Source organism: Stegastes partitus, unplaced genomic scaffold (assembly GCF_000690725.1).
Source record: "Stegastes partitus isolate 25-593 unplaced genomic scaffold, Stegastes_partitus-1.0.2 Scaffold145, whole genome shotgun sequence".
Taxonomy (NCBI): Eukaryota; Metazoa; Chordata; class Actinopteri; family Pomacentridae; genus Stegastes; species Stegastes partitus.
Window position 1 is genome coordinate 722,685 of NW_007577876.1, and position 27,866 is coordinate 750,550.

The following is a 27,866-nucleotide window of genomic DNA, read 5'->3' on the forward strand; positions in this document are numbered from 1 at the left end:
GGTGACTGCAGGCGTAGCTCGCCACCTTTTGCTGATGATGTAGTTCTGTCTGCTCCATTGAACCGTGACGCTCAGCATGCAGAAGGCCAGTTTGCAGGACATTGTAAAAATGTATATCCAGTCTCTGATACCAGTCTAATTACTGGTAATCTAATAAGTGGTAATAACACGGTAATAATCATTTACTAAACACATGTAGAATACAACTGAACTGTACCATTCACATGTGAAGACAAAGTATGTTATAATTTGGGTGCAAAGTTTATTAATGACTGCAACAGGTCCTACTTGCAAAATATTCTGACATAATTAATACTCGATGGTGTCAAATAACATGTAAATAAAGTATACCATCTAATGGACATCAAAAGGCATTAAGAGGACACGATGTGCAATCTTTTTATGAACATGACACAGTGTGAACCTTTAAACACGTCATTTCAAAGTGCAGTTCAGGTTCAATAAGGTTTCATGTAAAATGAGACAAATGCAAGTTTCAGCAGAGCAGAACTGGAATGCTGTGACGTAAAGAGACCGGCGAGCTTCACGACAGAGGGGGCGCTATTAACACAAGTCAAGTTCTTTCTCTGTGGGGTCCTACTTTGCTGTGTTGTATAATGTGTTAGCCAATATCACACATCTAAACCAACACTGTGTTTGCTTCCCAGGCCGATCCTCCACATGTCTGACCCGTCTCACACTGTAAGGAGCCTGTGTGTACAGGTAAGGACACTGTAGTGAAACAAACACGACTGTTTGAGTGACAATGATGGAGAAAAAAAATTCTAGGATCAAAATTGAAATGAATCATTATTTAAAATATACTCAGTGAAACTTGGACTAAACCAGGGTCAGCAGTTAAAGGTAGAGTAAGCCATTCTAATCAAACCTCTAACGATCTGCCAGGGATCCATTCAGTGTGTGCAATAAAAAAACATCTGGGAGAAGAAAAGAGACACGATGCTATTCCAGCCAACCAGCAACAGGAGGCGCTCATGCTTGTGCACAGACATAGAATATGCTCACAGAACAACCCTGTGAATCCCAAGTGGACAGGAGAGGTGTTATACTCTGAAGTGAGAAGGTCTGTTAGGTCTTAAGCCGGAGATTTCAGATTTCCATTAACCTGGCTGGATCACTATGGTAACTAATGCTACACAGCTAACCTGCTACAGAGGAGACGACGGTTAGGGTTTCGAAGGCGAGCCAACTGGCTTAGGGTTAGCAATACAGATCGTCAGTGGAAGTGTTGTATGTGCAGACCTACTGAGCTGCACCGTAGCTGTCGCGTCGCCGTCAGATCCTCCATGCATTCAGTCGATGATGCAGAAAATGCATAAATATGTTTATATGCTTGGTCCTACTTTGCCAGCAAGGCTCGTTTCCTGCATTTGTCTCCTGCCTTATCTGCAGTAACAGAACTATTTGCTGTAATAACTTTCTAATATTCCACATAGCTCTCCATTATAACGACTCATTCCTCTTGATTGATGTGGGCGGCACCCGATCGGTCCATGTTGTGTCGAGGAAGAGTCAAATGATGCATCACACGCCTCCTTTTATGGGTTAGAGCCTGATGGAGAAGACCTTGGTTAACACAGACAGCTGGTAAACCATCATCCTCTTCTATGCCTACAGGACTGAGATGTTTCTCTTCTGGTCCACTAGCCTAGATGTTGTTGTCAGTGAACTTGGGTGCCGAGGCGTCTGAAGGTGGATCTGTTTGGCTGTTGAGTTCAGATATCAACAAAACTTTGTGAGGAATGGCTTACTCCACCTTTAATTGGTCCAGATCTATCTGTAGACGTTTTCATCTACACGTGCACTCGACTCACTCAGGATGTCGTTTGAACTGCAGAGCAGGACTTCTGGATCCGACATTCATAATCAAAAAATAAACGTGACATCATGACAAAAATGGCTTTTAAAAAAAATAGGAATTTCGCAACACTCAAGAATGATAGAATTATCCACAACCTTGGTAAAAGATTACCGTCGTTCTTGGCATCAAAACGTACAAGAATGGAAAAAAAACAGACAGAAACGAAGTGAAGCTCAGTCCGTGGGGCTCCTGGTGGTTTCCCACTGTGACCTGTGCTGTGTGCCCTGTTAGAGGGGAAACCACTCCGGACTGCACTGTGTTGCTAAATGCAAAATAAGACATACAAGTGACACGTAGACATCCAGGACGAACATACACACATCGACAAGCAGACGTGTTACAGCCTGTCCGGACACACAGGACAACACTGGTGGCAGGCACTGTTCACGGACATAGACAGTCAGAGAGCTTTAGAGGGGCACATACTTTTGTTTGTCTCTCGAGTCCCTGCTTTTCGTGCGGTTGGCGCGGTTGGCGGTTGGGATAGAGTGGACGGAGGAGCTCTTTTTGCTCGACGAATGGGACGAATGGGAGGAGTGGGAGAGGCTGGTCCGAGACTGGCCGGCGTTGTGGTCGAACTGCATCAGGCAGAATATCAGGTCCGAGGGCACCAGCTCGAATGCATACGGTGGATTGGTTATGACGTACCTGCAGGGAAGAGGGACCAGATGGGAGGTAGAAGTAACTCCAGACAGTTTTTTTTTTTTTGTAGATTCCAGTTTGGAGCGTCTGAATGAAAGGACTCACCGTTTGGTACACTGGCTTTGTGTGTTGAGATGTGCGTCTCGTAACCGATAGATGCCAAAACACAGCATGTTGTATGTTTTCAGGGCTTTACAAAACAGGTCTCCATAGCAACCACCGTCCTGTAAGACAGCAACAAAAACACAGAGCAGGACATCATTGGTATTTTGTTAGAAGCAGCGCTAGACTATGATGGTAAAACAAGGTGACTACAGTTTGGGACCTGTGCTGCACGTCATAGTCCTGCTTTTTCCTTGTAACCCGTCTGCCTGTACCGACCTACAACATCAAAAATGAGTCCTTATCTGATCCAGATGGTGATTAACGTAGATGACCCTATAAGTAACTATAAAGACTTTGAGGTTTTTACTCACAAATCTGTGGAAACCAATCAGAGGCTTTGACAACACTGATCATGAAGGAAACACTGGACACCAGGAAGCTATCGCCGTTTATTATCTGTGTCGTACCATCTAGTTTCATTTAACTTTCCTCTCTGCGTACAAACTGCTTCACAAGTTGAGCAGCTATGAGGGAAGAGCTGCTGGTTGGTGGAATAAACTGTGTTCGCTTCGTTTTCAATTACTGACCTAACAAGCTCCAGTAAGAGGACTGGCAAGCCTGGACAGCCTTTTCCCCTTTTAAAGAACGCTTTATTAAAAGAAATTATGTATAATCCGAACAACAACTGCCAGGGGAGAATGAAGAGCTCAGTCCAGAGGAGATGGGAGAGGAGCTCAGAGTGAGTGGAGCTGGCATGTCCGGGCCTGCTAGCATTTAGCTGTAAGCGTGCCCGTTACAGTAGCTAGCCAAGTAGCCATATGAGGAGACGTTTGATCGCCAAGTCTCTAATGGCGCCAAATTTGTGAAGATGCATCAGATAAATGTTGCTGTGCCACTTTCTGGCATGACTGGGCCTTATTATCTTTGCTCTACAAAGACATGGTTGTATTTTGTGCTTTGCTTATTACCAGCGTGGTCGCTATAGAGATGTTTGCTGAGCAGGAATCAGCTCACAATAGTTCTGATATGTGCTTAGATGGACGTGTCAAAGTGTGCCGCACAATGTAAATGATAAAAAAATGCATTTTATTCCTATAAGGTGATATTGGGGGGAAAAAAAGCATTTTCCTGACTTATTTCCTTTTTAAATGGGGTAACATTGTGTTATACAGACTGCAGTCTTTCCATAAACTCCATCTGATGTCTTGTAGTGTATAAAGATGAGTGAATGTGATTCCTGTTGCTCATCTGCCATCTCTGTTCGTCTGAACCTTTCACTAAAGGCAGCTTCTGCAACACAAGCAGCCCAAGATGGCCTCAGTCCCTGGGTGACAAGACCACGTACTTACCCCAAGGTCGGCGAAGGGCCCGTCGTACAAGGCCAGCTGTGCCACGCGACACCTGTCCCTGTTCGCCAGGGTCTGTGGCGTGCTGTAGCCGCCTCGTAATGCATTCTCCTCCGCCAGCAGCCCCTCCAGCTCCGGTGTCGCCCCGCCTGTTACCAGCGTCCGGATCAAGGTGAGGATATTGTCATTGAAGTATGTCTGAAGGGATGAAGTTAGAGGGGGATGAATCCTTAAGCAAACGCCACCAAAGTCACAACTGAAGCTTCTCAACGTGTCGGCCGGGCTGAGCGGTGCTATCTAAGCCCGCTCTGTCGCGTCACATCGCTCTGCACAGCGAGTGAACAGACAGGAGGATCCAGCTACTGCAGGTTACTTTCACCCCCGTCAGAGCAACAGACCCGGGAATCCATGCCCACGCTGTCCAGGCATTTATTCAGATAAATATGACAATCAGCTTTAAAAACCACACATTAAACCTGAAGATGCACTTCTCTCAGCGTTATCTTTCTAATTCCTTCCAGCGACTGCTCTGCTGATATAACAAGGGCAAATATCTGCCCTCTTCTTTGCACTGCAGTCTCTTGTCTCCCCCTGCTTGTACAGCACAGTGACATCTCCCTTGGCTGCTGACAGCACTATTGACTAAGATGATGGATGAGGGCTGTCCATTAGGTAGCATTACCTTTGTCTACACTGGAGCACACTTGAAGGCAGCTTTGTTCTAACCTCACTCAGACTGAAAGGCAGACAAATGAAGCCATCATACCTCGTACAAGTTCCAGTCTTGTCATTTATTGTTTTAACGGGAGCAGAGAGTGCCTGCCTGCTTTTTTTTTCTTTGCCGTGCACTGGAGGTATTCAGTGGTCTCTCCTGATATCACAACATACGGTTTCTTTGCCTTTTTCAGATCACTGACAGATCTTATGTCACCGCACGAAAAAAAAACTTCATCATATCTACAGATGTGTCGCTGAATTGATCCCGACTTACTGCACTCATTAAGGAATCCAGCACGCTGACTGCGAACGCCGTCCCACAGGCGAAGGGCTGAGTGAGGTACAGCTCCGTATCCGGGTCGTCGTCATCGTCTTGGTCCAGAAACTGAACGTTTGAGTCATTCACTATGGGGAAGGGGGGGCAACAATGTACAGTTCATTAGTTGTTAAGTTCTGCTTGGTTCTGCACATACCAGAACCAGACCTCATGGAATAGTTTCTGATTTGCACAAGCATGGCTCAGGCAAACACCTCATTCAGGTGAAGTGAAGAGGAGGACACAGAAGCTCAGTGGTTGTGCACAACAGTCAGTAGCTGCAGATATGGACTGTATCAGAAATCTGTGTGTAGCTCGACACGTTCTCCTTAATTGGTCAGTTTCAAATTTGGACATGATTATAGTTTCTTTTAGGGAGCTGATGAACTGGTATTTGTATTCAGCCACATTCCATATCCAGGCCATTCATGCACACTCATGACACCATGCATATTGTCAAAGTTCCAGGCCTCGCTTTAAAGTCCTCCTGAGGTCAATATCAGTAACACCAATATGCCATTGTTTGTCTTGTAAATCCAAGACAGAGCTTCCAATTACTTGTACTTGCATGTCAAGTCAAATGAAAGTATCTCATCGCCCCAGAACCTTCTGTGAAGATGTCTTTGAGCACAAAAACACATGCGGTAGCTGGAAGAAAGTAATGATGTAAAATTTAGTTGGAGAACTGCTACTTCTGTGAGGACAGAAATAAACGTCAGTCATATCGACAGCGCGGAGATGAAAGAAGGGTACGGGCCAGAGAATGTGATCCGACAGAAGATGCTATGAAAACAGCCACAAGGACTTCTGAGGGATCAAAGGCCCTGTAATTCTTAGAAAAATAAAAGGGAGAAATTTTGCTTTGAGATAAGGGGTAAAAACAAGACAGGCAATTTCAACCAGAACCAAGGGTAAAATGTGCTCAAAGTGATGCCATGGGAATGGACTGAGCCTCTTGTGCAGCAAGAGAAATCAAAAGAAAGCTGATATGGAGGCAGCAGCAGTTACAACACTGCAGTACAGGACAGAGGCACTTCTTACCCAGCTCAGTTATCATTTGTATGCTGGTCCCACTGCTTTTATCCTGACTGAATGAAATCACAGGCACTTTTTTGCCTGGCTTTGCTAATGGTGCTAGACAAGTGTTGAGGAAAAACAGTTACTGGTACATGTCAACAAGGGACAACAAAAGATAAAAAACTCCACTTTTAGTACTTTAATCAAGCGCTGACAAGCCTCTAATTGCAGAAATTGTGTTTTCAGATCTGTTTACAACTACTTAACTGAAAAAGTCATGCAACAGTAGAGCTAGTATATCAATCATGTGACAGAAGCACACGGCGGCGGCCGTACCGAGCTCCGTTATGATGGGAATGTTGGCTCCAGTGGTGACAGAAGTCTGCCTGACTAATCCATGGACCGGGCTGTTCTCAGGAGAAGATCTGTCCATCCCTGGTGGTGTGAAGCCTGAACGGACACGAAAGCAACATAAAGCACATTTGTTAATGCGATATCCAATACTGCATCAGAGGTTACCATCAGCAGAACCAGCACGGCGGGCTGTTTGCTCCGTCCCCAGGCCACCGGTAAGGCTAAAGTTGCTGAGTGCAACGTTACTGTATTCTTGACAAGCACTAATATTGGTCTATATATAATAAATGTGACATGCTGCTCATTTTGTTTCCCTCTGATTGTGTGTGTGCACGGAAACCTTTTACACACACATGCAAAAAAAACAGCATGTACAGTACAGAGCCATGAAATAGAAAATAAGTGACGCAAGATTGAATTCAAATTGACTTGACATTCGTTGCTTTCCTCAGACTGACAAGTAAGCACATTAAATCAGTGATGCTGTATGTATTATACATAGGCCGTGTTGTGACATCCATCACTTACTGCTGACTCAGGCAAACGCGAGGTCATACATGTATTAGAGGAATAATGAAATTGGCAGCGAGTTGTTTTTTTTCCTCTTTCCTCAGGTCAAGAGGTTTCTAAAAGCATTTCTCTCAATACTAACCAATGACCATTATTGAAGAGCATCTGAACCTAAGTGAGTGCTTCAGGTGACACTTAGAGAGCTGTAACATGCGATATTAATAAATTATATATATGATGCGTATAAATTATCCACACACAGCATGTTATTTTTGCAGTGATACTAAAAAAATGAAAGCGTACAGGCCAGGTGAGGCTTTTGTGTCGACGCTGTGCTTGTTGCCACCAATTAGGTTTGTGAAGAAACCAGTTGTTACAGTAACCTGAGGAATAGTCAGTAGGGTTTACTGTCAACCGCAGTGACACCGGGTCAGCCAGGCAGCACCCAGTGAAGAATATTCTCTGTGCCAGCGCCCTGTCCCTCGCAGGCGGTGCACTGAACTATGATAGGGCGCTCCTTACCTTGAGAATTAGCCTGCAAGACCCCAATGCTGTCGTCAAACTGCATGGATTTGATGTTGAGCGACGCCAAGATGCATTCTTTGTCCTGCAGTGATGCGTCGTCAATATTGTTCTGATTGGCTGACAGGATGACACACATGTCGCAGAGGTTGATGTTGACAGCCCTCAGATCTGCCCGACTCAACGGCGTGCCCTTTGAGAAGACGTTAAGGAGAGAATATGTTATCTCACCTACGCGACGCAAGAGATGAATCAAAATGTTCTAAAACCCGGGACCTGTGTTTGGAGGCTACTAGCTTGTTTTGGCTAAAAGACACTGTAAGGTTTCATATGTTTAAAATCTAGTTTTTTCGTGTGTAGCCTACTGTATATTTTAAAAACTTTGAGGTCTCCAATAAAAGCTGTGAGAATCTGACAGTGCTGACTACCGACATGTCTGATCTCCCCTCGTCTTTACCAGCTGGTCAGAATGTTGGTAAGTAAGAACTGAGGAACCAATCTGCATAGTCCTGCTTCTGCTAACTCTAAAATGCCTCAGCCACAAGCAAAACACATCAAATATGCCGTTGTTGGCTGCAAGCCTGAACACAGCAGCGTTACTGCACTTCCAGCATCTGAGGAACTAAGTGTTAGTGTTAGCACGTTGTGCTGCTAACGTGGCTAAAGTTACCATTAGCTTTGCTCGCATGACCACAGGTCAGAGCTCTGTGGAAGCACAAACACTGAGGGACAACCCAGAATGATGGAAACAGTGAATAAGGCCCGATTGGGTTCCTGTGTTTTCACTTGAGGTGCTTCAGAGAAATCTAAATGTGTTCGTTCCTTCTCTCCTGCCCTCTGTGCTCACAGCTGAGTTCCAAAGAAAGCTGATCTCATTTAAACAGTTATATTTTTCTGTTGCCAGACAACAAACAAGTCTGTGACAGTGACTGAAATGCAGCCCATGCAGACGGCAGGTTGGCTGTAGTCACTTTAATGCTGTTTTCAGGATGCCGCTCTGCAGCAAAATGATTTTATAGGAGCACCATCGTCTGACAAACTCCCCACACGAGCTGAAAACAAAAGCAGTGCTGTGAGTTCTACGATATTTCCAAGAGAAATGATTGTGCAGACAGAAAGTTAGACGTGAACGAAGCCCTGCTCTCAAACACTCCTTCATGTTTGTTGTTGTGGATAGAAGCGACTCAGCCTCATGAAAAGCTTCAGGCGCTGAAACAGCCCGTTTAGAACCGGGTCTAAACCAGAGGGGATACAGTTCAGATTAAATTAAGCATCTTTGCAGGATTTTGAGCATAAAAAATGTAGAATTTGTTTAGTGAGAGCATTTTAATGCACAATTAACAGCTTGCAGATGTGAAATATGCTAGTTTGTCTACATATTGGTTAAAAAAGGCCTGTTATGTGTATCACTGTGAATGAGCAGCAGATAAAAGTCATTTTAAGTGTTTTTCTTTACTCACTGGCAGAATGGAGACTTTTGGGAAGTTATGAAGAGTTTCCCATTCCCGCTTCAGATACTCGAGGGAACCGACGAACACGATGTGCTTCAGCTCGTGGTAGTGGAAGTTGCTCGCTCTCAGGGGCATCACGAAGTTACGGAGACCAATCAAGGCCGATTTCACGTCGCCAAATATGCACACGACCACATGACCGCTCAGAACCGTCATGGCCGCCTCGCTGCGGGTCTGAAACAGAGAGAGAAAGGGATAAAAAAAAAAAATGTGTTTATGACAGGAGTTTGGCCCGAATGTGCTGTTCTTGAAAATGTTAGTGCTTTCTCCTTTTTCCAGTCAGCCAGCCCTCCCTGTGAAATATATCAAACAGCTCATGACTGCAGTAGACGATGAGAGTAATTTGAAAAATGGCATATGTATTAGTACAAGAAATGTTCTATGTACAGGGCCTCCTTATAGCAAATGACATGTCAAACACCTCATTACAGAGTGTTTAAGTGCCCTGTCAGCCTCTGATGGCGCTCTGTGACATGACACATCTGTCACCGGGGGGAAGCGTGTCAGGGACAAATGACGTGTGCCGAGCGAAGGAGCAGGACCCACCAAGATGACCTTCTCGATGTCTTTGGACGGGCACCAGTGAAACATCCCCGTGGAGTCGTATTTCTTTACGTTCTCGTCCATGCTCTCAATCTGCTCGTTGCCGGGGATGAGGAGCGGGTCGTGTCTAATCAAACAGAACGACGGGATGGAGGGAATGAAAGAACAGCGTCAGACTCTGTAACCGTGGATGAAATTAACTGCATTTCAACATTACAACAACACCCAAACATTCATACATAGATCATCGTTTTATTTGGGAATCTCCAAATAAGTCGCATGTACTCCAAAAAATTTGCCTTTTCCCCTCCTCCCTCCTCTCTTTGCTTATTCCTGTCAGAGACCATCTGCAGAAATGCCAACAAAACTGCCATGTCATCAAGTGGAGTGACATCAGCAGCAGCAGCCAGGCGGAAGGAGATGGCAGCAACACACTGCGCTGATTGGCATGAGCACGGAGATGCAATTACGCCCCCTTACTGCATACAGCTTTTGACGTAGTGCGCTGCGTGGTAAAAGCTTTAACAGACCAGACTTTAAATATTTCAGGAATTTGCCCAACCATATTTGCTTTCCAAAGTGAAGGGTATGAATGTTTAAACAGACCACCACAAGTACATAAACTAATTTCCCCGAGCATCAACCTGCAGAACACCGGCCACCGAAGCGGTCTCCTAACATGAGTAGCTGCGGTTGGACCACGCTCGATCTGGTCGGACTGACATGATCTGTTGGGTTCAGTGAGATGTACCAGTACAAGATAATCGTGGCACCACAAAGAAGTCGTATAATCCAGCCCCTCTCAATAGGAATATGCAATGACCTTTAATTTGCAAACAAATAAATTTAAATTTGTACATATGAAAACCGTATAATTAATCTGACCTCTTTATCCTTCAGCAGAATGTTCATACAAAACGTTATCGATGTCACTCTGATGATGTTTGTTTTTTATTAGCAATATTACAATAATCAAAAATGTGTGATCTATACAGAGAGCATTATTATAATATGTGGGGTTCTAATGTTAAACCTGACATATGATAAAAGCCACATTTTGTTCTTTTACAATTTGTTCAGATTCATTATTTGGCAAAACAATTTAGTAAAATAACACAATTTAATTATAACAAATGTCAGAGCACAGAAATGTTCAATGACTCCCATTGTTCAGATTCCAAAGTCTCCCCTTCATCTGCTCGTCACGTCTGTTATAACCATGAACAGAAAAACGTGAACTGGCCAACCAGTGCATGAGACCAGCAGCCACTGGTGGCCGAGGTCGCCACAGAGCTCGTGTGCTGCCCGACACCATCCCCTCTGCACCAAACTGACTTTGTCACATTCAGATCACTGTTAAAGACGTCGTCATCTGCAAACCCAGACAGCAACCTTCTGTCTCTGTCCAAAACCTTTTAAATACTTCAAGGCTTCTCCCCAAAAGAGCAGCATCTCTTTAATCCATGGGAGTGCTTTAAAAGAATGCTACCATAAGTAACATGTTAAGTATGCATGAAGGTGTCAGCTGAAACTACCATCCCTCGGGCTGGAAGAGACTGTAGCCGAAAAACCTGCCTGTGGGCTCATATATCCCAAGGCAAGACCGGGACGCTGTTCAAGTCGAGCAGTAGATGGAGAAGGAAATGTCTTTTGTGCCACTTTCTGCCTCTCAGACACCAGTCTGTTGGTGCAGTGTTAATTTGAAAAGACACAGTCGTGGTTCTGCTCATCAGAGTCTGTAAGTTGTCTTTAAAAGTACAGAACTTATCTGAACAACAGATAGAACAAAGAAACTCTGAACTCCTTCATTTTTGTGGGATTTTAAGTAACGATGAGGCGTCGCATGAGATGAGTTTCTCCGTCATATGCTGACAATAAAATATCTTCCAGATCAGACACATGACAAATTAAGTTTGGTGGTTTTGTGACCTTTTTCAGTATTGACTGAACGGTTCAGGGATTTATTGATTATTTAATCATCTAAAATGTCAGAAATGCTCATCAAAATATCCAAGAAGTGTTTCTTAACTCTGTTTTGTCTGACCAACAGCTCAGAGCTCCGAAGAAGTGAGAATTTATTACATTAAAATGGATTCATCACTCATAAAATCATAGCTTAGCCTGTACAGCATTAGACAGCATTGTTCTATATGTTCTATATATACATGCTGCATTCTTTATCATGAAGAGTTAAATACAAGTTCTTATAGGAGTGTCAGCATTTAGTGGTTTTACACCTTGGCTAAATATTTCATCAAAAGTCAAATGTTTCAGCACTCACTCAGTGGAGCCGCTGTCACTTCGGTTTGTCCTTGTGGAGATGACTGGTGAGGCAGAGCTCTGCCAGGATAGCTATCGCTCACTGTCAGCCATGACGGCCTGTCACTACCCTGCACTGCCAATTGCCTCAGCAGTGCTGTAGCAGACATGACGTGTATGTCACGGCGCTGCGATGTGACCAAACGCGTTATGACATCCCGCAGTTAGATGTGTCTTATGACCCATCAAGGAGCCTGTGGAAATGGTGTTAATTTCAGTGAGGTCGTCATTGCTAAGTTGCAGACAGGACGTGTTAGTTTGCTGGAACTGGAAGCGGAACTGTCTCCTGGAAACATGTGATTGCTTTCTTCTTTTGTGCGCTTGGTTTCATTACACAGTGCAGAGGCGTCTGCGAGTGTCATTTCAGCGTACTTGTAAAGATTCAAACTGATCAGCAGCGTAATTCACGACTTTAGTTTTATGATGACACGTCTGACAAGACTTCACACATCATGACCGCAAAACATAAGGCCAGGTGTCTTCTAGAGCAGCGTAATGACAGCTGAGAGAGACGTAAAGTAGAAGGCAGGCATGCACATTATGTAGATCTTCTACTTCAGCATCACTGCACTAGTTTACTGTAACACCAGCACTGAGGGCAGGCAGCGCCTCTGAAAACCCTCCCATCATGCAAACTGACAAAGGCTTGCTCTTCAAAACCCACAGCCAATCTGTTGATCATTACTTATTTACAAAGGCCTCGAGGCCGCAGGTCCTGTAAAAACACATTTGATATAGTATACACCCAGATGTTTTTTTCTTGGCTTGTTGCGATGAAGTATCCCCGAGGCTAGCGGGGCAGCGAATCCTTCTCCAGCGTGTAGGCAGCAGACGCTGCAGGAAATAACGCATCCACCTGTATTGCAGTGCATTAGCATGGCGAGTAGATGGATTGATTTGGTTGGTTAATATTTAGCTGATGGCTATAGCATTGGAAAAGCCTGGTTTTGTTACCCAGGAGTGTGGAAATAACCCGGAGCGATTCAACTTTAACACCACTTTGAACCGAATCAAACAAGGGCAAACGCCCACCTGAAAACCAGAGGCCACGGATCAAAGCTAATCTATGCATAGAAACACTTCTAGTTATAATACTAAGTCATTTCTATAACTTGATGCTGATCTGGACTTTATCTGATCGTATTAAACAACGATACGGATATTTTTCGGTTTGATTTCCTAAATGTTAAACAAGCAGCAGCCATGTTAGCAAAGGCAGCATAAAGTCATCCGTCAGTGTTGGTTTCATTTCATCTGTACGGTTCCACTTTGTATACATCCAGCTGCAGCTCCTTCCTGTTGCCTGGCTTTCTTATAACATGGCACTTAATGACAATGACGATTACGATTATCGTCCCAGTAATGGCTTCTTGTTGAATAACAGCGTTATCTCCAGTCAAGATCAATGAGCGCCGATTTAATTTTACGAGACAAGATAAAAGCAAGGTAGCATTTGAATTCGCCTTTCATTGTGATGATACATATCATCTGTGGCCTTACGTGCTGAAAAGACCTCAGAGGGATCCGACAATAGATGAATAGCCCTGGGCTATCCATCCTTTAGAGCCTCTCTGACTGCCTGGTGCTGTCATTAGTGCCAGGCCTGTTTAAGAGCTGCAGTCTGTGGGTGTCACATGAAACCTCGTGGCATGGAGCTCTTCTGCAAGTCTGACCTGTTTTCTGTGAAAACAGGAGCACAGAAATGTGCTTTAAGATGTTCTCCATTAGAGCTGCATGATCTTGAAAAACGTTTCGATATTTTTTTCTGAGGACTTTTCACCAGATTAATTAAATAAGTGTTTGGAAGGAATTCTGTAGTGATTTGGGTGATTTTGTGAGGGATGAAAAACAGAAAATCATTTTTAAAAAAGCCAGAAAAACTCTGGCAGAAACATCCCCAATAGTTTTTAGCTTCTTATTAGACTTTGCACTCATCATACAGAGCGTCGTGGTGCTCATTTAAATAATCAAACTCATTCGTTGTTTTGCCTCGTGTTGCAGCAATAACTGCAAAACGCTGCTGACAGAACACCTGTTCCTGGTCAACGTGGTCTTCTCTGTAGCTGAAACCTTTCAGTATTTCTTTCCTTTACTCGTTTATGTTGCCGTGCAGATGTGGATCCATAAAGGTCTGGTGAGTCCAACCAATGGAGGGATTTCCTCCTACAGCAGCAGCAGCATGCGAGCAGGGACTGATTTGTTTAATTTCAAGGATGCTTAAAGCTGCATTAATCAATATTTTGTGCATTGAATCACCATGTGTAACGTGGAAGAAGCTGCTCAGCTACCATCTGAGTCTGTGGATCCACACATCGTAGCTTATGTTCAGGTTTTCATGGCCCACAGCTTTAGCGGTTCGTTCAGGTGATGCAGGGAGCTGGTCTGATGAACTAAATGAGTATTTTGCTGTTCCAGTATTTTCATTGTGATGTTTCCGTTAACATACAGCTGAAAGCAGTCCGACTCTTAGATTCATCCAGTGGCTGCAAACACAGAGTTAAACTCCTGCTAACGCTGCTGTGTGACCACCGGTTGTGTCATTAAGCAACTGATTGTCTTGACAGTTTTTTCTAATGTAGTTGTTAAAGAAATTCGACGACTGAATAACAACAAACACGTCAGACAGTTCTGCCAGACTCTCCTCTGGGACTGTATGTGTGTTCTGTGGTATCCTCTTTGGTTCATATGAATTTAAAAGATGAAGAAAAGTCACATTAAACAGACACAGCGGGAGCTTCAGGCCACCTACCTCAGGATCTTGGGTGAGGAGTTTGGAGAGTTCCTCATACCTCCGTTACGCTGCTTTTTTTTGGGCGACAGCACCGACTGTTGGTCCTCTTCAACTGCAACACAATGCAGCGCTGTGAGCTCAGAGGAAGATGATCAGAGAACAAACCAAACACTCCACACATCAGTGACGGCAAAACAACGACACAGCACGATCTGAGGTCAGTGAATTCAAAGAGATAGGACGCACACAGAGACAGAGAGGAGAGAGGTCGGGTGAACAAGATGGAGTGGACAGGACACGCTAACTAGTGAGTAGCAGGAAACAGTCCAACGTTTGCATAATGCAGACAGGAAACGTTAGCACAACATTTGCATGGTTGTGTGTGGAGATGCAAACATGCAGTAGTGCCATCATCAACCATCATGCCAATTGCTAAACTGTGAGGTTTTTTTTATTCACTAATCCAGAGAACTGCTGTAATCCACTTGTCAACAGTTTTATTATTCAGATAATGTCGCTCTAGGGCTGCGAGAACACTTTCATTTTTATAATCCCTCCACCTAGACTTGGATCGCGTCTCTGTTGGTCATACTAATCACTTTCATTCCCATTTAATTAAGGTAATAACCTATAAATATCAAGCATCCAGCGCTACAAAATAAGGCTGCTTTCGTGCCAGTCCTGAATCCAGGATTTCTGGTCTTTCTTCATGTTGGGAGTGGCGCCTCTGGCTCGTGTAATTAGGTTGGTCCTCGTGCCCGAGTGATTTATGTACAGCTGAGACGCCCCTCGGACATCGTCTTTATCACTTCCACAAACTACAGCGAGCTTCATATGGAAGGAATTATAAGTTTTACCCCGGAGTAAAGTAATCAGGCAAATATTTTCACAAGCTAATATCACAGCTGAAGAAAACAACTGTGCTCTGTGGCAGTCGCTGGTAAAATAAACACGAGCAGCAAGACGAGTGTTTCGCTAATAGCGCTTTAACAGCCATCGCTCAATGGGAACAGCTTGTTACAGGTCACGGAAAACACGCTCCAGTGTCTTTTAGCTGATGGTTTAGGGAACGCTCGGCTGTTTGGGGTTTTTACAAAACATCTGCAAGAGCTGATCCCAAAGATCACGCTCGTCTGCAGATGAACGCGTGATTTCTGTTGGAATATCTAAGGCTGACACCATAATGGAAAATGTTGAAGTACAGGGTGCTTCCAGTGGAGAGGGATGCTCCAACACACTGGCCCTTCACATCTTGCTCGGCCTGTTCAATATTTAATGTTTCACAGCTGACAGCTGCACACACTAGGTCATTAGTAAGGAATGCTACACATGCAACCACTCCAGACTGGCAAGCACATGCTTTGGTTGTGCTGTTGTTGAGTTCAGGCCTGCCAAACACGCCGAGGGTAGGGGGAGCGGGGGAGGTGGCCCTTACACTGCTTCTGACTGAGTGTGGCGTTATTGGAGTGACTGGGGTGGTATCTGTATTTCACCGGCAGGCTACGCGCCCGCTGGAGCCGGCTGGCCTCTTCTGCCAGCCCTGGTAGCCGGCCTACCTGGGCCAGGTCCCTGGAGCCCGTGAAGCTCAGCCTCAGAGCGGAGGGCTCGGCGGGGGGCAGCAGGCTTCCCTTGCGGTTGTTTACCAAAGGGACCGACACAGCGGCAGCGACGCCCCTACAGACCTCACCGGCCGAGTGGTGGTTGGCTTTAGCTGACTTGTACTGATAAGTTGAGGGCTGGATTAGGGGGCTGTCGTCTACGGCTGAATGGAGAAGGGTCACAATCAGCAGCTGCACAATGCAAGACTTCTCTAAAGTCTCAGCTCAAACAAATCACAAAACAACATGTTCCCTTTGCTCTGTAGGTCTCCAGCCATCGTGGTCGCTCTGGTGTCGAGTGCAGAGGTTGAAGATGGCCGTTCTACATTTCTGTCTCCATCCAAATACAATGACGGTGAATAAAACGTATTTGTGCTGCTCACAGCGTCACACAAACCCAACAGCAATCTGTGTGAAACAGTTGCTCTGATAATCCTCCGGCTGCACCGTGGAACTACTTCCTACTGAACAAACAGCCCGATGACGACGGTCTGCAGCGTGATCTGTAGAAAATCCTGCTTTCTGGAGATAAATGTTGTTTTTCATTATTCCTAATTATTTACGTATTTATTTATTTATTTATTTAGCTGTGGGAACACAAACATAATTTAATTCACCTCTATTGTATTAAGTGGATTTCTCAGAGACTTTATTTTTTTAATTTATTTTAATAAAACTGAAGTAATGTGAATGTTCAGACAGCAGAAGGGGAAAATAAAAAAAAGGCTGCTTTGTGATTTGAGTGAACAAACCCTTTAAATTCTTCAAGTTAAACACAAGACAGGATCTGATGTGAGCTGACTTCAATAAGACCTGCAGTGTGTGTGTTAATAAAACATCTTGTGACTCTTATCATAATTAAAGGACAATCACAGGTTTTGGGGGTAATTCTTTCTGGCACAAGAATGCTAATGGCTGAATAATTAAAAAACGCTCATTTTTATTTAACACCACTTAACCACTTCGTATAGCCGCCAATGAAATGTTCGATTTGACATTTGCTTTGATATTAATAGTAAACATGAATTAATAAATATGCTTTCAGGTGTTTCAGCAATTGTTATGCCACAGGAACAAGGAGGTGACAACGTGGATTAGCAGCCACGAGCCGCCGTGTGCAGATTGCTGCTGATGAGGGAGGAACGAATTCAGCATCCCTACGAGCGATATGATGGGAGGTAAGACTGGTGAAGATAAAACAGAGCAAAGAGGCGTGTTTTCCTTAAGTTAAAAAAAAAATGTCTTGGAGCTAAAAGTGGAGAAGAGAGATGATTATTTCAACAGTCAGCTGTCTAGCAGATTATCCTCCCTGCTCCAAACCTCCACTATTCATCTGGCCCGTGTCAAACATGCACAGCACTTCTCCAGGACAACCCAACGTGGCAGATCTGCTGCCGATCACACGTCCTGTTAAAATGGACAGCCTACGAGGTCCACGCCGCTCCAAGGCTGGGAGGAGGACTGACCAACCATCAGGTCAGTTCTTCACGTTTGATGCTACAAAGTTTGGGTTTAATTTTTAACGCTGATTTAATTCATCGACACTCACAGTGAAGCAGCAGCACCATCTACTGCCGAGCTGTAACTGATACCCAGCACAAAGAGAACAGCTCAGGAACAGCTTCCTTTGCATGTGAAGCCCGGTGATGGATGATGATAGGCTGGACGCTGACACACAGCAGGTTAGAGACGGCTCAGGTGGAAGGGTTAGAGACAAGAGAGAGAGAATGGAAATCAAAACTTACTTGATTTGATATATCCATTATAGCTATTTTTAGCTGAGAAAAATGCAGAGACGGATGAGAGGTTACAGGGAGAACAGGTTGCAATGAAAAGCAAATTATAAATGACAACTGTGAACTGAAGGATTTCTCTTTAAGGCACTTGGAAAAAAAAAAAAAACAAATCGAGACGTGCCTTGAAGACAACATGGACGACATGGCGATGAGAAATAAAGCACAGGTCAGTTAGGAACAATGCGGTCGGTTAGCTTAACCAGTGGATCGCTGTCAGAGTCGCAGGAACGGCGGTCACCTGCTGAGGTGGTTCGATGAGCACTGGTTTGGTTGTTTTGCACGTCTTGGTTCACATCGAGGTAAATTTGGGAGATTAAATTTATTTTCATGTTTGATTAAGCTACAGTTTATCATCTCAGTTTATCAGTTTGTTGGTAAAATGTCAGAAAATGCAGATTACAGTTTAAACTTTAAATATCTTGTAAAGCTGAAACTTGTCTGAAAATCAAAACAGTTGCTTTTTTAATGAACTAATCAGCTAATCGACGGCTCATTTTTTCTCTCTTTTAGGGTAAACCATACATTCAGCAGAGTTAAATGACTGTATTTTATGGTGACGCAGGTCCTGACTGTAATGCACACAGTCATCATAATGTGGTTTCACTTCAGCATCTACAATTAAAAAGACGGTTTAGACTCGAAGGAGAATCCCCCGTGTTCACGACGCAGACCTGCACTAACGCTCACTCAGAGGTACGCAGACGTACAACACGTTATTGTCTATAGTGTTTATTTTTCCTTGTCTTTTCTGAAAGCCTTTTCCCATTCCTCTGCCCTGCCGGAGACAACTCGCATCCATGCATGGAACTTTGTGTGAGTCACTTTTTGGAGCCGTGAGTCCCACACATGCTCATTAGTAACTTATTTCAACCCCTTGCTTACAATAAAGGTCACGCATTGAGCTTAAGGCAGGACAGTGACAGCAATGTTCAAACAGGGACCTTGCTGGTCCTGGCATCTGTCGCCTGCAATCGGAGGGCGCGAGCAGAGTCACAGGACTAACAGGCTAGCATCTGTCCCACAACGAGAGGGGAGGAGAGGGGCGGGGGCACTGGGCTGCCTGGTGGTTAGGAACTGTCAGGCTGAGTTTCATGACAACCGGTAGCACTCCAAAAATGAAAATGCAAACATAATTTCCATGTCAGGCCGTATAAGGCCTCGCCGCGCGCGTCTCCCGCACCGTGTCGACAGCGACTCCGGAGCTCTGCTCAGGCTTAGCTAGCCGGGCGGCGCTCACAGCACACGGCGCTGGAAGACATGTTGAGGAGTGGAAACGCCCAGAGATGCTCAACTACACACAGAGCAGCCTTTGATCAAGAGACGTTCGCTAAAAATGTATGACAGTCGACAATGTTTTCCAGCAAATTGTATCAACGGCGTACAAGCCCAGACACATTCTTCATGTCTTCTGCGATACATCAGTGCAATTTAACATGCCCTCTGGCTTTAAGAGGGAAATCACACTTGAATTAAGAATTCATACGCAGCTCAATTCAGTTCAAGTTAATTCACTAAAACCCGATACAAGCCAGCTCTGTTCCACTTTATTCCTCTCACAGTCCGTCTCCATCGCGTCGTATTCTGCTCCTGTTACTCTACAATTCAATCAGCATTATGAAGCAAAATCTCTCGCAGCTCAAAATTACATCCCAGAGCTGCTCCAACAAACGGGCCACTGGTTTGTCTCCTGAATGTGTTGGAGATTTTACCTCCAGTGCTTGTTCCAGCTTTTGATCTTAATTTAATAAAACCAGCTCATTAACCTCAATATATAATGCAATCTTCTGAAAATCCCCTCAGGTCCTCTTCAGACCATTTTCTTTCTTTCTTTCTTTCTTCCTTTCTTTAAAATATATCAGTTGTCAATGGCATGCACACTTACAACCACCTCAGATCCTATCCTGTTCACCCATTTCTGCAGGGCACACTAGTACAATGTTTGAATTAAGTGGATGTTATTTGAGTTATTCCTGAAAAGCTGAAGTTACCCTCTCCAGTGACATCATTATAGTGTTGGTACGCTGCTATCAGAGCTAACCCTTTGAGGAAATGCACATAAACTCTCTATTATCTCCAAGTTTGCGTGTGCATCGTGAGGTTTGCTGCCGGGATGCACATCTGTACATTGTTCATGGCTCCAGCTGTAATTTCTTGTAAATGTGTCACTGGAGGGAGAATCACTTCTCACACAAATTTAGCATCAGTGATCTGATTCAAACCACAGGTCCATTTGAATTCACATTCTCTTGACAAAACACCAGCAACACAGTGAACCAGCATGCTTCACGACAGCCAGAAGTCACCTCCAACAGTAGCGACAGAGAGGGCAGAGCACCAGCTGACTGGAAATCATAAAGCCAGAACGACAAAGCCACATCTACACCCATGACGGTGACGACACAGCTGCTAGAGCTACACAGCACACAAGCTGGAGGACGGTGCATGTTACAGACACTGAGGAGCACATGTCATGGCGACAACTTACAGGCACGTAAAGTGGCTGAGCAATCATTAACAGAGACAGCAGAGAGTGGGATGTCCCGATGAGGGGAGTCCGTGTTACAACGCACATTAACCGGCATGCAAGAGCAGCCGCGCTCTGAGCGGCCGCAATCAAAACAACATGCCAGGCTCATTGTCTTGTAGACGGGCGTCTTGGCTACAGTCATGGGTTCAGACGAGAGGAGAGGAAGAGCAGGTTAATGTGGAGGGTCGCTCTGGAGGAAGAGTGGACAAAGGAAGACAGGGCAGAGAGGAAGGCTGCTGCTGCTGGGGATGCACAAGATAGACTACGCCAGGACAGCGTGCACATGTCAGATTAACAGTTTGGATCTGTTTTTTTTTTGGGTCGATTCTGGGACTAGTGTGGGAGATGGCATCTTATCTCATGACTTCCTGGCTTCACCCCTTCCCCTCACCTAAACATCACCTCAAGGAAACATATGAGATCAGAGGACATGTTATTTAATGTTAAACTCATAAAGGGAGACGCTGCAGGTCAACAGGGTCACATGTACCTAACAGATATCACCATGACACTTCTCTGGTTGGTTATTTACATTAAGGCAAAGACTTTTAATATTAAGGTTCTAACAAAAAGCTGTGTTTGAATATGCAAATGAGGTCATGTGTATTTAAAATGTTGCATGAAATTCCAGACCAGACATCTGAACAGTGGATGAAGCCAGATGCTTTTTGTTTTCATGCTAAAGTCAGAGTTGTTTTGTTTGTTTTTATCACTCCACCAACCAGACAATACAGCCAACAGCCTTAAAAAAAGGTTTTTACTGTGTGTTTTATGAATAAAATGATCTATGAATCAGGCTATGGATGATATATGAACAAACCTCACTGTAGAAACCTTCAGATGGGAGTAAAGCTGGAGAGTCTGACGTATGTAAACGCTGCTAAAGTGGAGATTTGTGTCGATGAGGAAAGAAAGGACGAGTAAAAACTGGTTTTGATTTGTATAGATATGTGTTATAACTGGAATCTACAGGCACAAATAAACACGTGTAGGAAAATAAACAACCAAAGGAGGAGTTTGGATGTTTTCTTTCCAACACAGAGGACACGTTATGAAGGCCAAATATCCCAAAATCTCAAATTTAGTGTTTCTGTAGAGTCTCGACTTCAATATTCATATTTGCAGCTGCGAATTAAAACTCTAGGACAAGATGAAGCAACTTCTAGAAGCTTCTAGATAAACCTACATCCAGAAAGGACGCAGTAAGAAAACTTGTGTGCCGCTACATAGGAGCATAAATTCATTTGTCATAACTCAGATATTTCTCTATTCTGCTCTATTTCTCCACAGACGTTCTGGAAGAAGCTCCGCAGTCGTCTCTGTGAGTTACATCATTTTAGTTTATACGTCAAATGATTTATTCCTTTCAACAACACGGTTAAAATGAGAGATTTCCCTTCGTTTCTCATCTCTGGCTTTCTGAAGCGCTCTTCTTGTGGGGATGTTGTGTTTGTGAAAGGACAGCGGGGACATCTGGTGGTGGTTTGGAGAATTACAGCAGAGTCAGGCATGAATGAATGAAAGTTTGATGCTCTTTTTGCTATACTGCAATAATAAACCAGATTTTTCACATTAAAAAAACAATAAATGTTTCAGGTATTGAACTATTCCCACCAAAAAATTGTTATTGCTGGTCTTTTTTTTTGGAATGTTTTAAACTTTAAAAGCGACGTGCACAAGACAGCAGGGAGGGATCCAGGCAGCATCAACCAGTGGACATGCAACATTTACAGTGCATTCAAACAGGTCGCTTCAGTCAGGGGTGCAGGAGCAGGCTGAGGGGAAACAAATCCACGTTACTCACAATATATCACTGTGAGTGAGTTTTTAAGAATAGTGTGCCAAGATCCCAAGCAGCAGGAAAAGAATACATCACATGTCAAAGTTAGGTGTTAGCTACAGCGGTCACAGTGAGACTTTAAGTGGAAGAACAACAAAGCAGCACAAAATCCATAAAGACATGATCCATGATCCAGGTACTGGTGGTGCTAACAGTCCGTCTGAATCCTGTTAATCAACGAGCTGTAACGGTGAGCTGGTATACAACAGACAGTACAGCAAACATCCACAAACAAAATGTAGACTAAAGTCAGACGTTCTTAGACGTGTTAATTAGCTTCTCACTGCTCTGTGTATTTATAACAGGTGGGAATCACACGCTACTCTCTCTGTGTCTAGTCCTTTTCCATTAGTAGCATCTACCTCAGCAACCCAAAAGGAAATGTAAAAAAAAAAAAGGAATATTTGTTAAATCAGTTCACCCAAAAGAAAAAAAAAAAAAGGCAGAAATATCTCAAAGTCTCAGCATATAAAACCCAAACTATCTGCCTGATGAGACCGCTGGGAAGCTGTGTTCTGGTAATTTGGGTGAAGTGACCCGTGAATGAGGGCAGGTATTCATGTCATTCAGGAATCCAGATATGTGGCTCAATGAGGGAAACTTGGAGCTCCACAGTTTGTTTTGGCCGCAGAGAGAAAATCCGACGACCTTTCTTCATGCACAAATTACAAGGTTTCCTGAAGTGAATAATTAATGCAGGAACTAAGTGGTCTGGACACATGGCTATGTAGGTCATGTAAATACACCATCACGCCGCCACGCTAACGCCAGCTCAGAGCTGCTGCACTTCAGCCTGTGCAGGAATACTAATGAGGGCAAACCGACTTGGACAACGTGTTTACGTGTAATCACTTACATTTCTTGCATCCACATTTCTTTATCCTTTTGGGATCGGTGATGTCATCGTGACAGGCCTTACAGTAAAACAGCGCCCTGTGGAGGGAAAAACAAAGAGTCCCGTTTACCGCAGGATGACTCGTTTACAGCTCGTATCTAAGGAGCTGACATGAAGTGAAAACGTGCCAAAAGTTGAGCAAAGAGTGGGCGTTCCTGTAGAAGCTCAGTTCTAATGTTCACTGAAGCTTTGTTCAGGTCATTTCAGGATGTGCCACCACAAATCCACCGAGTCCTCTGACGGGTGACGTCATCCTCCAACCCTGACCGCTTGTACCTTCAGTCTGTCTTTGAACATTAACCTTACACAAGCAGATACAGGAAACCGGCTAACGTTCCTCCTCAGCTACATCAGTCCTAGCAAGCACCACAGCCTACGCCTCCGTCTGTGGCGTCACCAGCAACAACCAGCGACATGTTGAAGCTATATAAAGTGGCTCGACCCACCAAATTAACCCAACACACCTCCTCATGGGGGCTGCAGAATATTGGGAGAAGCGGACATTGTGATATTTTGCTTTTCAGCAATATTCTGTCTAATGTGATGTGAAAAAATACAGGAAGCAGAAAACCAAAGTACGATGTTACTTGGACAGACTTAATGATTCTGGGATGATTGAGGCGGTTTGGTAGGAGACTGAACATTCCCTTCACAGTGAGATTTATTTTTCAGTTACTCATACGGTGTAACACCACTAAAGGCTTCTGAAATATTGTTTTTTTTGCTTTGGATGACATTCAGACGTGGTTTTGCACTCGTCATGCAGAGCTTTATGCTGCTGATTTAAATGCCCACAGAAAAAGCGCTCGCGTTGCGCCAACAGAGGGTCTGTTTTTAGTCAATGTCACCCTTTAGGGAGCAGAAATACTTCCATATGACTGACTATAATTACGGCCAAAATGATAATCATCGTTACTTTAATCAATACTAGGATCACTGTTAACCTGTTTATTAAAACTATTTACTGACGTGAGAGACAAAATACTTTTACTGCACTTTTATGACTCTAAACTATAAACATTTCCATGTTGTGTTAAATTCCTACTGATGCACAAACCTACATCAGAACAAGACCTTTAATAACATTCCTCTACATCCAGTGCACCTCCTCGGGGCAACATGTGAATAAACCTGAACCAGTGGGCCTCAGGTGCTGACAGCTGATATACAGTTTAGTCGTCCATGTAAGACACTAACTCAGCAGACTGTTGACCAATAATTACAGACTTTAATTAGAGGGAAAACGATTGTCCTGATGTCAGATTCACCCAAGCTGATACCAAGTGCTTTGAACGCCAGCATCGCTGCCACTCATGTTTGTCTAATTGTGAGAAGCCAAAGATGGAACCTAATATTTCGTTCATGTTGCAGCCGTAGAGCTGACGTCATGTTTGTTTTTGTGATCAAATCTTCCTTTTCAGTGTTTTTCTCTGGTTCCATGTTGCTGCACATGCAGGTCAACAACCTCAGTGGCTTGTAAATAAAGGAAAACAAACAAACAAACAAACACAACTCAGTGTACCAGAATTCTTAAATGAAGTAAACTATCTCCTATTAGACAGAGCTCCTGTGTGGATTAGTCGTGGAGAATGTGACTGTGTGAGTTTTCTTTTTGCATCAAGCAGAAAAAAAAATAAAAAATAGCAGCAGCATGATGTGTTTGAGTTCATCTGCACTGAGTCCACTGTGACTGTTAGACATGACTGAAGCTATAAACCATGAAGCTTCACTCCTGAGCTGCACTTCAGACAATCTAGACGAACATTTATTGGTTTTAATGAAACGCAGCATGTTGGGGAAATCCAACACGTGTCCAACACTGTGGGAAGACAGAACGACTGTAGCCCTGCTAAGAGCGGTTTACATCTTATGGAGCTTATTAACTTAACTTTTGTCATTTTTTTCACATATTACAGCTCAACTGAGATGATGTGGACAGAGATGCTATACGACACGGTCTGATCTCAGGTCTCGTTCATTACCTCTTCACTTCTTTGGCGTCGCTGGCGATGAAGAAGCCCAGGGTCCCCTCCTGCATTTTCACGTGGTTTCCAGGGTTGATCAGGGTGCTGCGAGGATTTGTAGACCAGCCCAAAGTTACATCACAGAGTTTGCAAGGCTTTGCACTAATCACCAGCAGCGGCGCACACCACCAGGATTAGTTTTCACAACTCATTTGGCAGGATAGCTTGAGTTTATTAAATTAAGTTGATGAAAGGAGATAGCGGTGACACTTCAGAGGGTTCAAACGAGCATCAGTGCATTAGAGGAACCACTAAAACAAAGCTGCTGCTGCTGCTGCGCTTAAAGACACCAACAGCCACCTTCCACATTAATTTGTCAGGATGCTATCACGCGGCTCTGTAATGTTGGTGAATGAACCAATTTAGACGCCAATTTAGCACATTTTGTAAAGCGCTTGTGTTTGCAGTCAAACAGGAACGCTGATTCAAAGCAGCTTCATCACTGAAAGCCAACACTGACAGCGAACACACCTGCGCATTAAAGTTTTTGCATACATGAATATTAATGACTCGGTGAGCGTCTCCACTTACCTGCTTTCCCTTTGATCAGACTTGTACTCTATAGCGATCAGCAGCAGCTTGAGCTTCACGTAGCAGAGTCTGCAACACAGAACAACAACCTAATTAGGCCTCACGCACGCTAAATATTTGTAGTTTTCAGAAAATCGTCTTAGCTCCAAGCGCCGCTTTCCTTAACCCAGAGGTTCAGATCGTATGATGGACACTTAAGGTGAATATTTAAATATGAGATATTGGAAGTTAATGAAAGTACGGAGGCCACACAGCGCCAACAGCTGCTCACATGTTTAACTTTCTGTCATACTTGTCTCCTATCATTCTCAGATCTATTCATCCCCTCCTATTAAAGAAAAGGCAAATTCATTAAAGTCACTCAAATAACTAGAAACTCGAAAAAGTAATAATAAATAAAAATTTGCTAAATTATAATTCAGTGAAATGAGACGTTGCTTTTGGATTGTGGCTAAAAAGAATAATTTAAAAACAAAACTGTCCTGGACCAATGAGAGCCCTGTACTTTCACACATCTGTTGGTTGTGCTCCAGTCACGGCAAAGAACGCAGAAGTTTTCACAGAATGTGGTGCAAACGGTTAACGTGGAATAAAGTGATGCTGATGCAACACTGGAGTTTATAACTGGGTTAAAGATGGTCAGATGGTTCCTGTTTTTACAGGTTCTGGTCCTGATAAATAATGTTGTTTTGCTGTTTTTAAAAAAAGATAAAAAGATGCTGTTGAAAGCCACCAGGGTGTTTCAGGGTTCACAGGATTAAGCCTTTCAACAGTATAGCCGCTATACCGGGCTGGCATTAGGACTCCTGTTCAACCCTGCAGCCCGGTACAGCGGCTCCGGTATATCGGATCTAGTGTATGGCGACTTTCTGTTACCTTCATTCTGATTGGCTATCAGTGGGAATCCCCGCATGTGAACAAGAGATTCAGTCATGAAATAAATTATGCAAATGAAGTAAAATGACGTCGTTTGACCCCAGAAATCTCCAGAAAACGGGATTTTCACTTCCTTGTGTCCGAAATGTTTATAAGCGAACAAAATTAACTAATTACAGACTTTGGCTGACGTCTCAGTAGATAAGAACTGATGATTGTTTGCATATATCCCTGGTAATTATGAAGTGTACCTTTTCACACCTGTATGTACATGACCAGAGTACAATAGCAGATATTACTTGTCTACTTTTGATTGATACCAGATGTGTAATGATGTGAAGTCTGCTGAAGAATGTATGAGTGATGAATCAGAACCATATCTGAGGGGTATTTCAAGCCAAAGATCCTGAGTGTTGAAGTGTAAAGGAATAAACATTTACTGAGTGTTGAAAGGGTTAAACTGCTTTTTCAAGGAAACAGTTCAGTTGTTCTGACATGAGACCTGCATCCAGGAAATGCAAAAGAAGTTTCCGTGTACTTACTCACAAATGACTGGGAAGGACAAACCCACAAAGGCACTGGACAGATACTCCGTGTACATCTCGTTGGCTACTCCTTCCAGGTAATACTTCTGCCACGTGTCCTCCTCGATCTGCGACAAACAGACGAGCTCATAACTTTACAAAAACACACAAAAAACCCCCAAAGTAATTGAAGTTCAGTGAGGTGTTTGTCAGGTTCGTCTCTGCCCACTGACCAGACGCTGCACACAGGCCTCATCTGGGACCATCTCTATTATCTATTCAGACTTTGGTTACGGCCAACTTTACTTCTGAGTTTAATCCAGTGAGCACAGATGGACACGTCTTAGCTACCTTGATGAAGGACCTCATGGAGAAGAGGTTGGCCAGCATGGTGGAGAGGCCCTGAGCCAGGCAGCTCTGGGCGATGAACCCGAGCTTCAGCTCTGCAAGGCAAATGGCGTCGTCTCCCTCCTTCCAGTTCCAGCTTGGGATGTTCAGAAGGTGGGCCTGAGAGGGAGAAAAACACAAGATGGTACAAAGTGAGGCAGACGATACAATCCTTCAACCCCACAGGACATCAGTTCAAACTAACGCAGGCATAAACGTCGATACTAAATGTTGAAGCAGAGCAGTTAGATGACTGAACCCTCAGTGCTCCATAAATACTCACCTTATTGTGGTACTGCAGCATCTGTGTGATTATCCGGATCTTCGGATGGTAGTTCTTGATCGATATCACC

At 43.9% G+C, this 27,866-nt stretch overlaps 1 protein-coding gene across 1 annotated transcript; it reads right to left on the reverse strand.

The window, feature by feature from the left end:
* Nucleotides 1–242: 242 nt before the first annotated feature.
* Nucleotides 243–27,866, reverse strand: LOC103355381 (calcium-activated potassium channel subunit alpha-1-like; the record flags this gene model as incomplete). The annotated part of the gene is made up of 17 exons (XM_008279158.1): nucleotides 243–2,530; nucleotides 2,630–2,748; nucleotides 3,979–4,173; nucleotides 4,967–5,097; nucleotides 6,050–6,142; nucleotides 6,362–6,475; nucleotides 7,412–7,604; nucleotides 8,872–9,096; nucleotides 9,469–9,592; nucleotides 14,534–14,627; nucleotides 17,859–17,891; nucleotides 23,133–23,209; nucleotides 25,154–25,240; nucleotides 25,727–25,795; nucleotides 27,145–27,254; nucleotides 27,478–27,633; nucleotides 27,797–27,866. Coding segments are annotated over 17 exons (2,128 nt in total), but the record flags the coding sequence as incomplete, so codon positions are not given.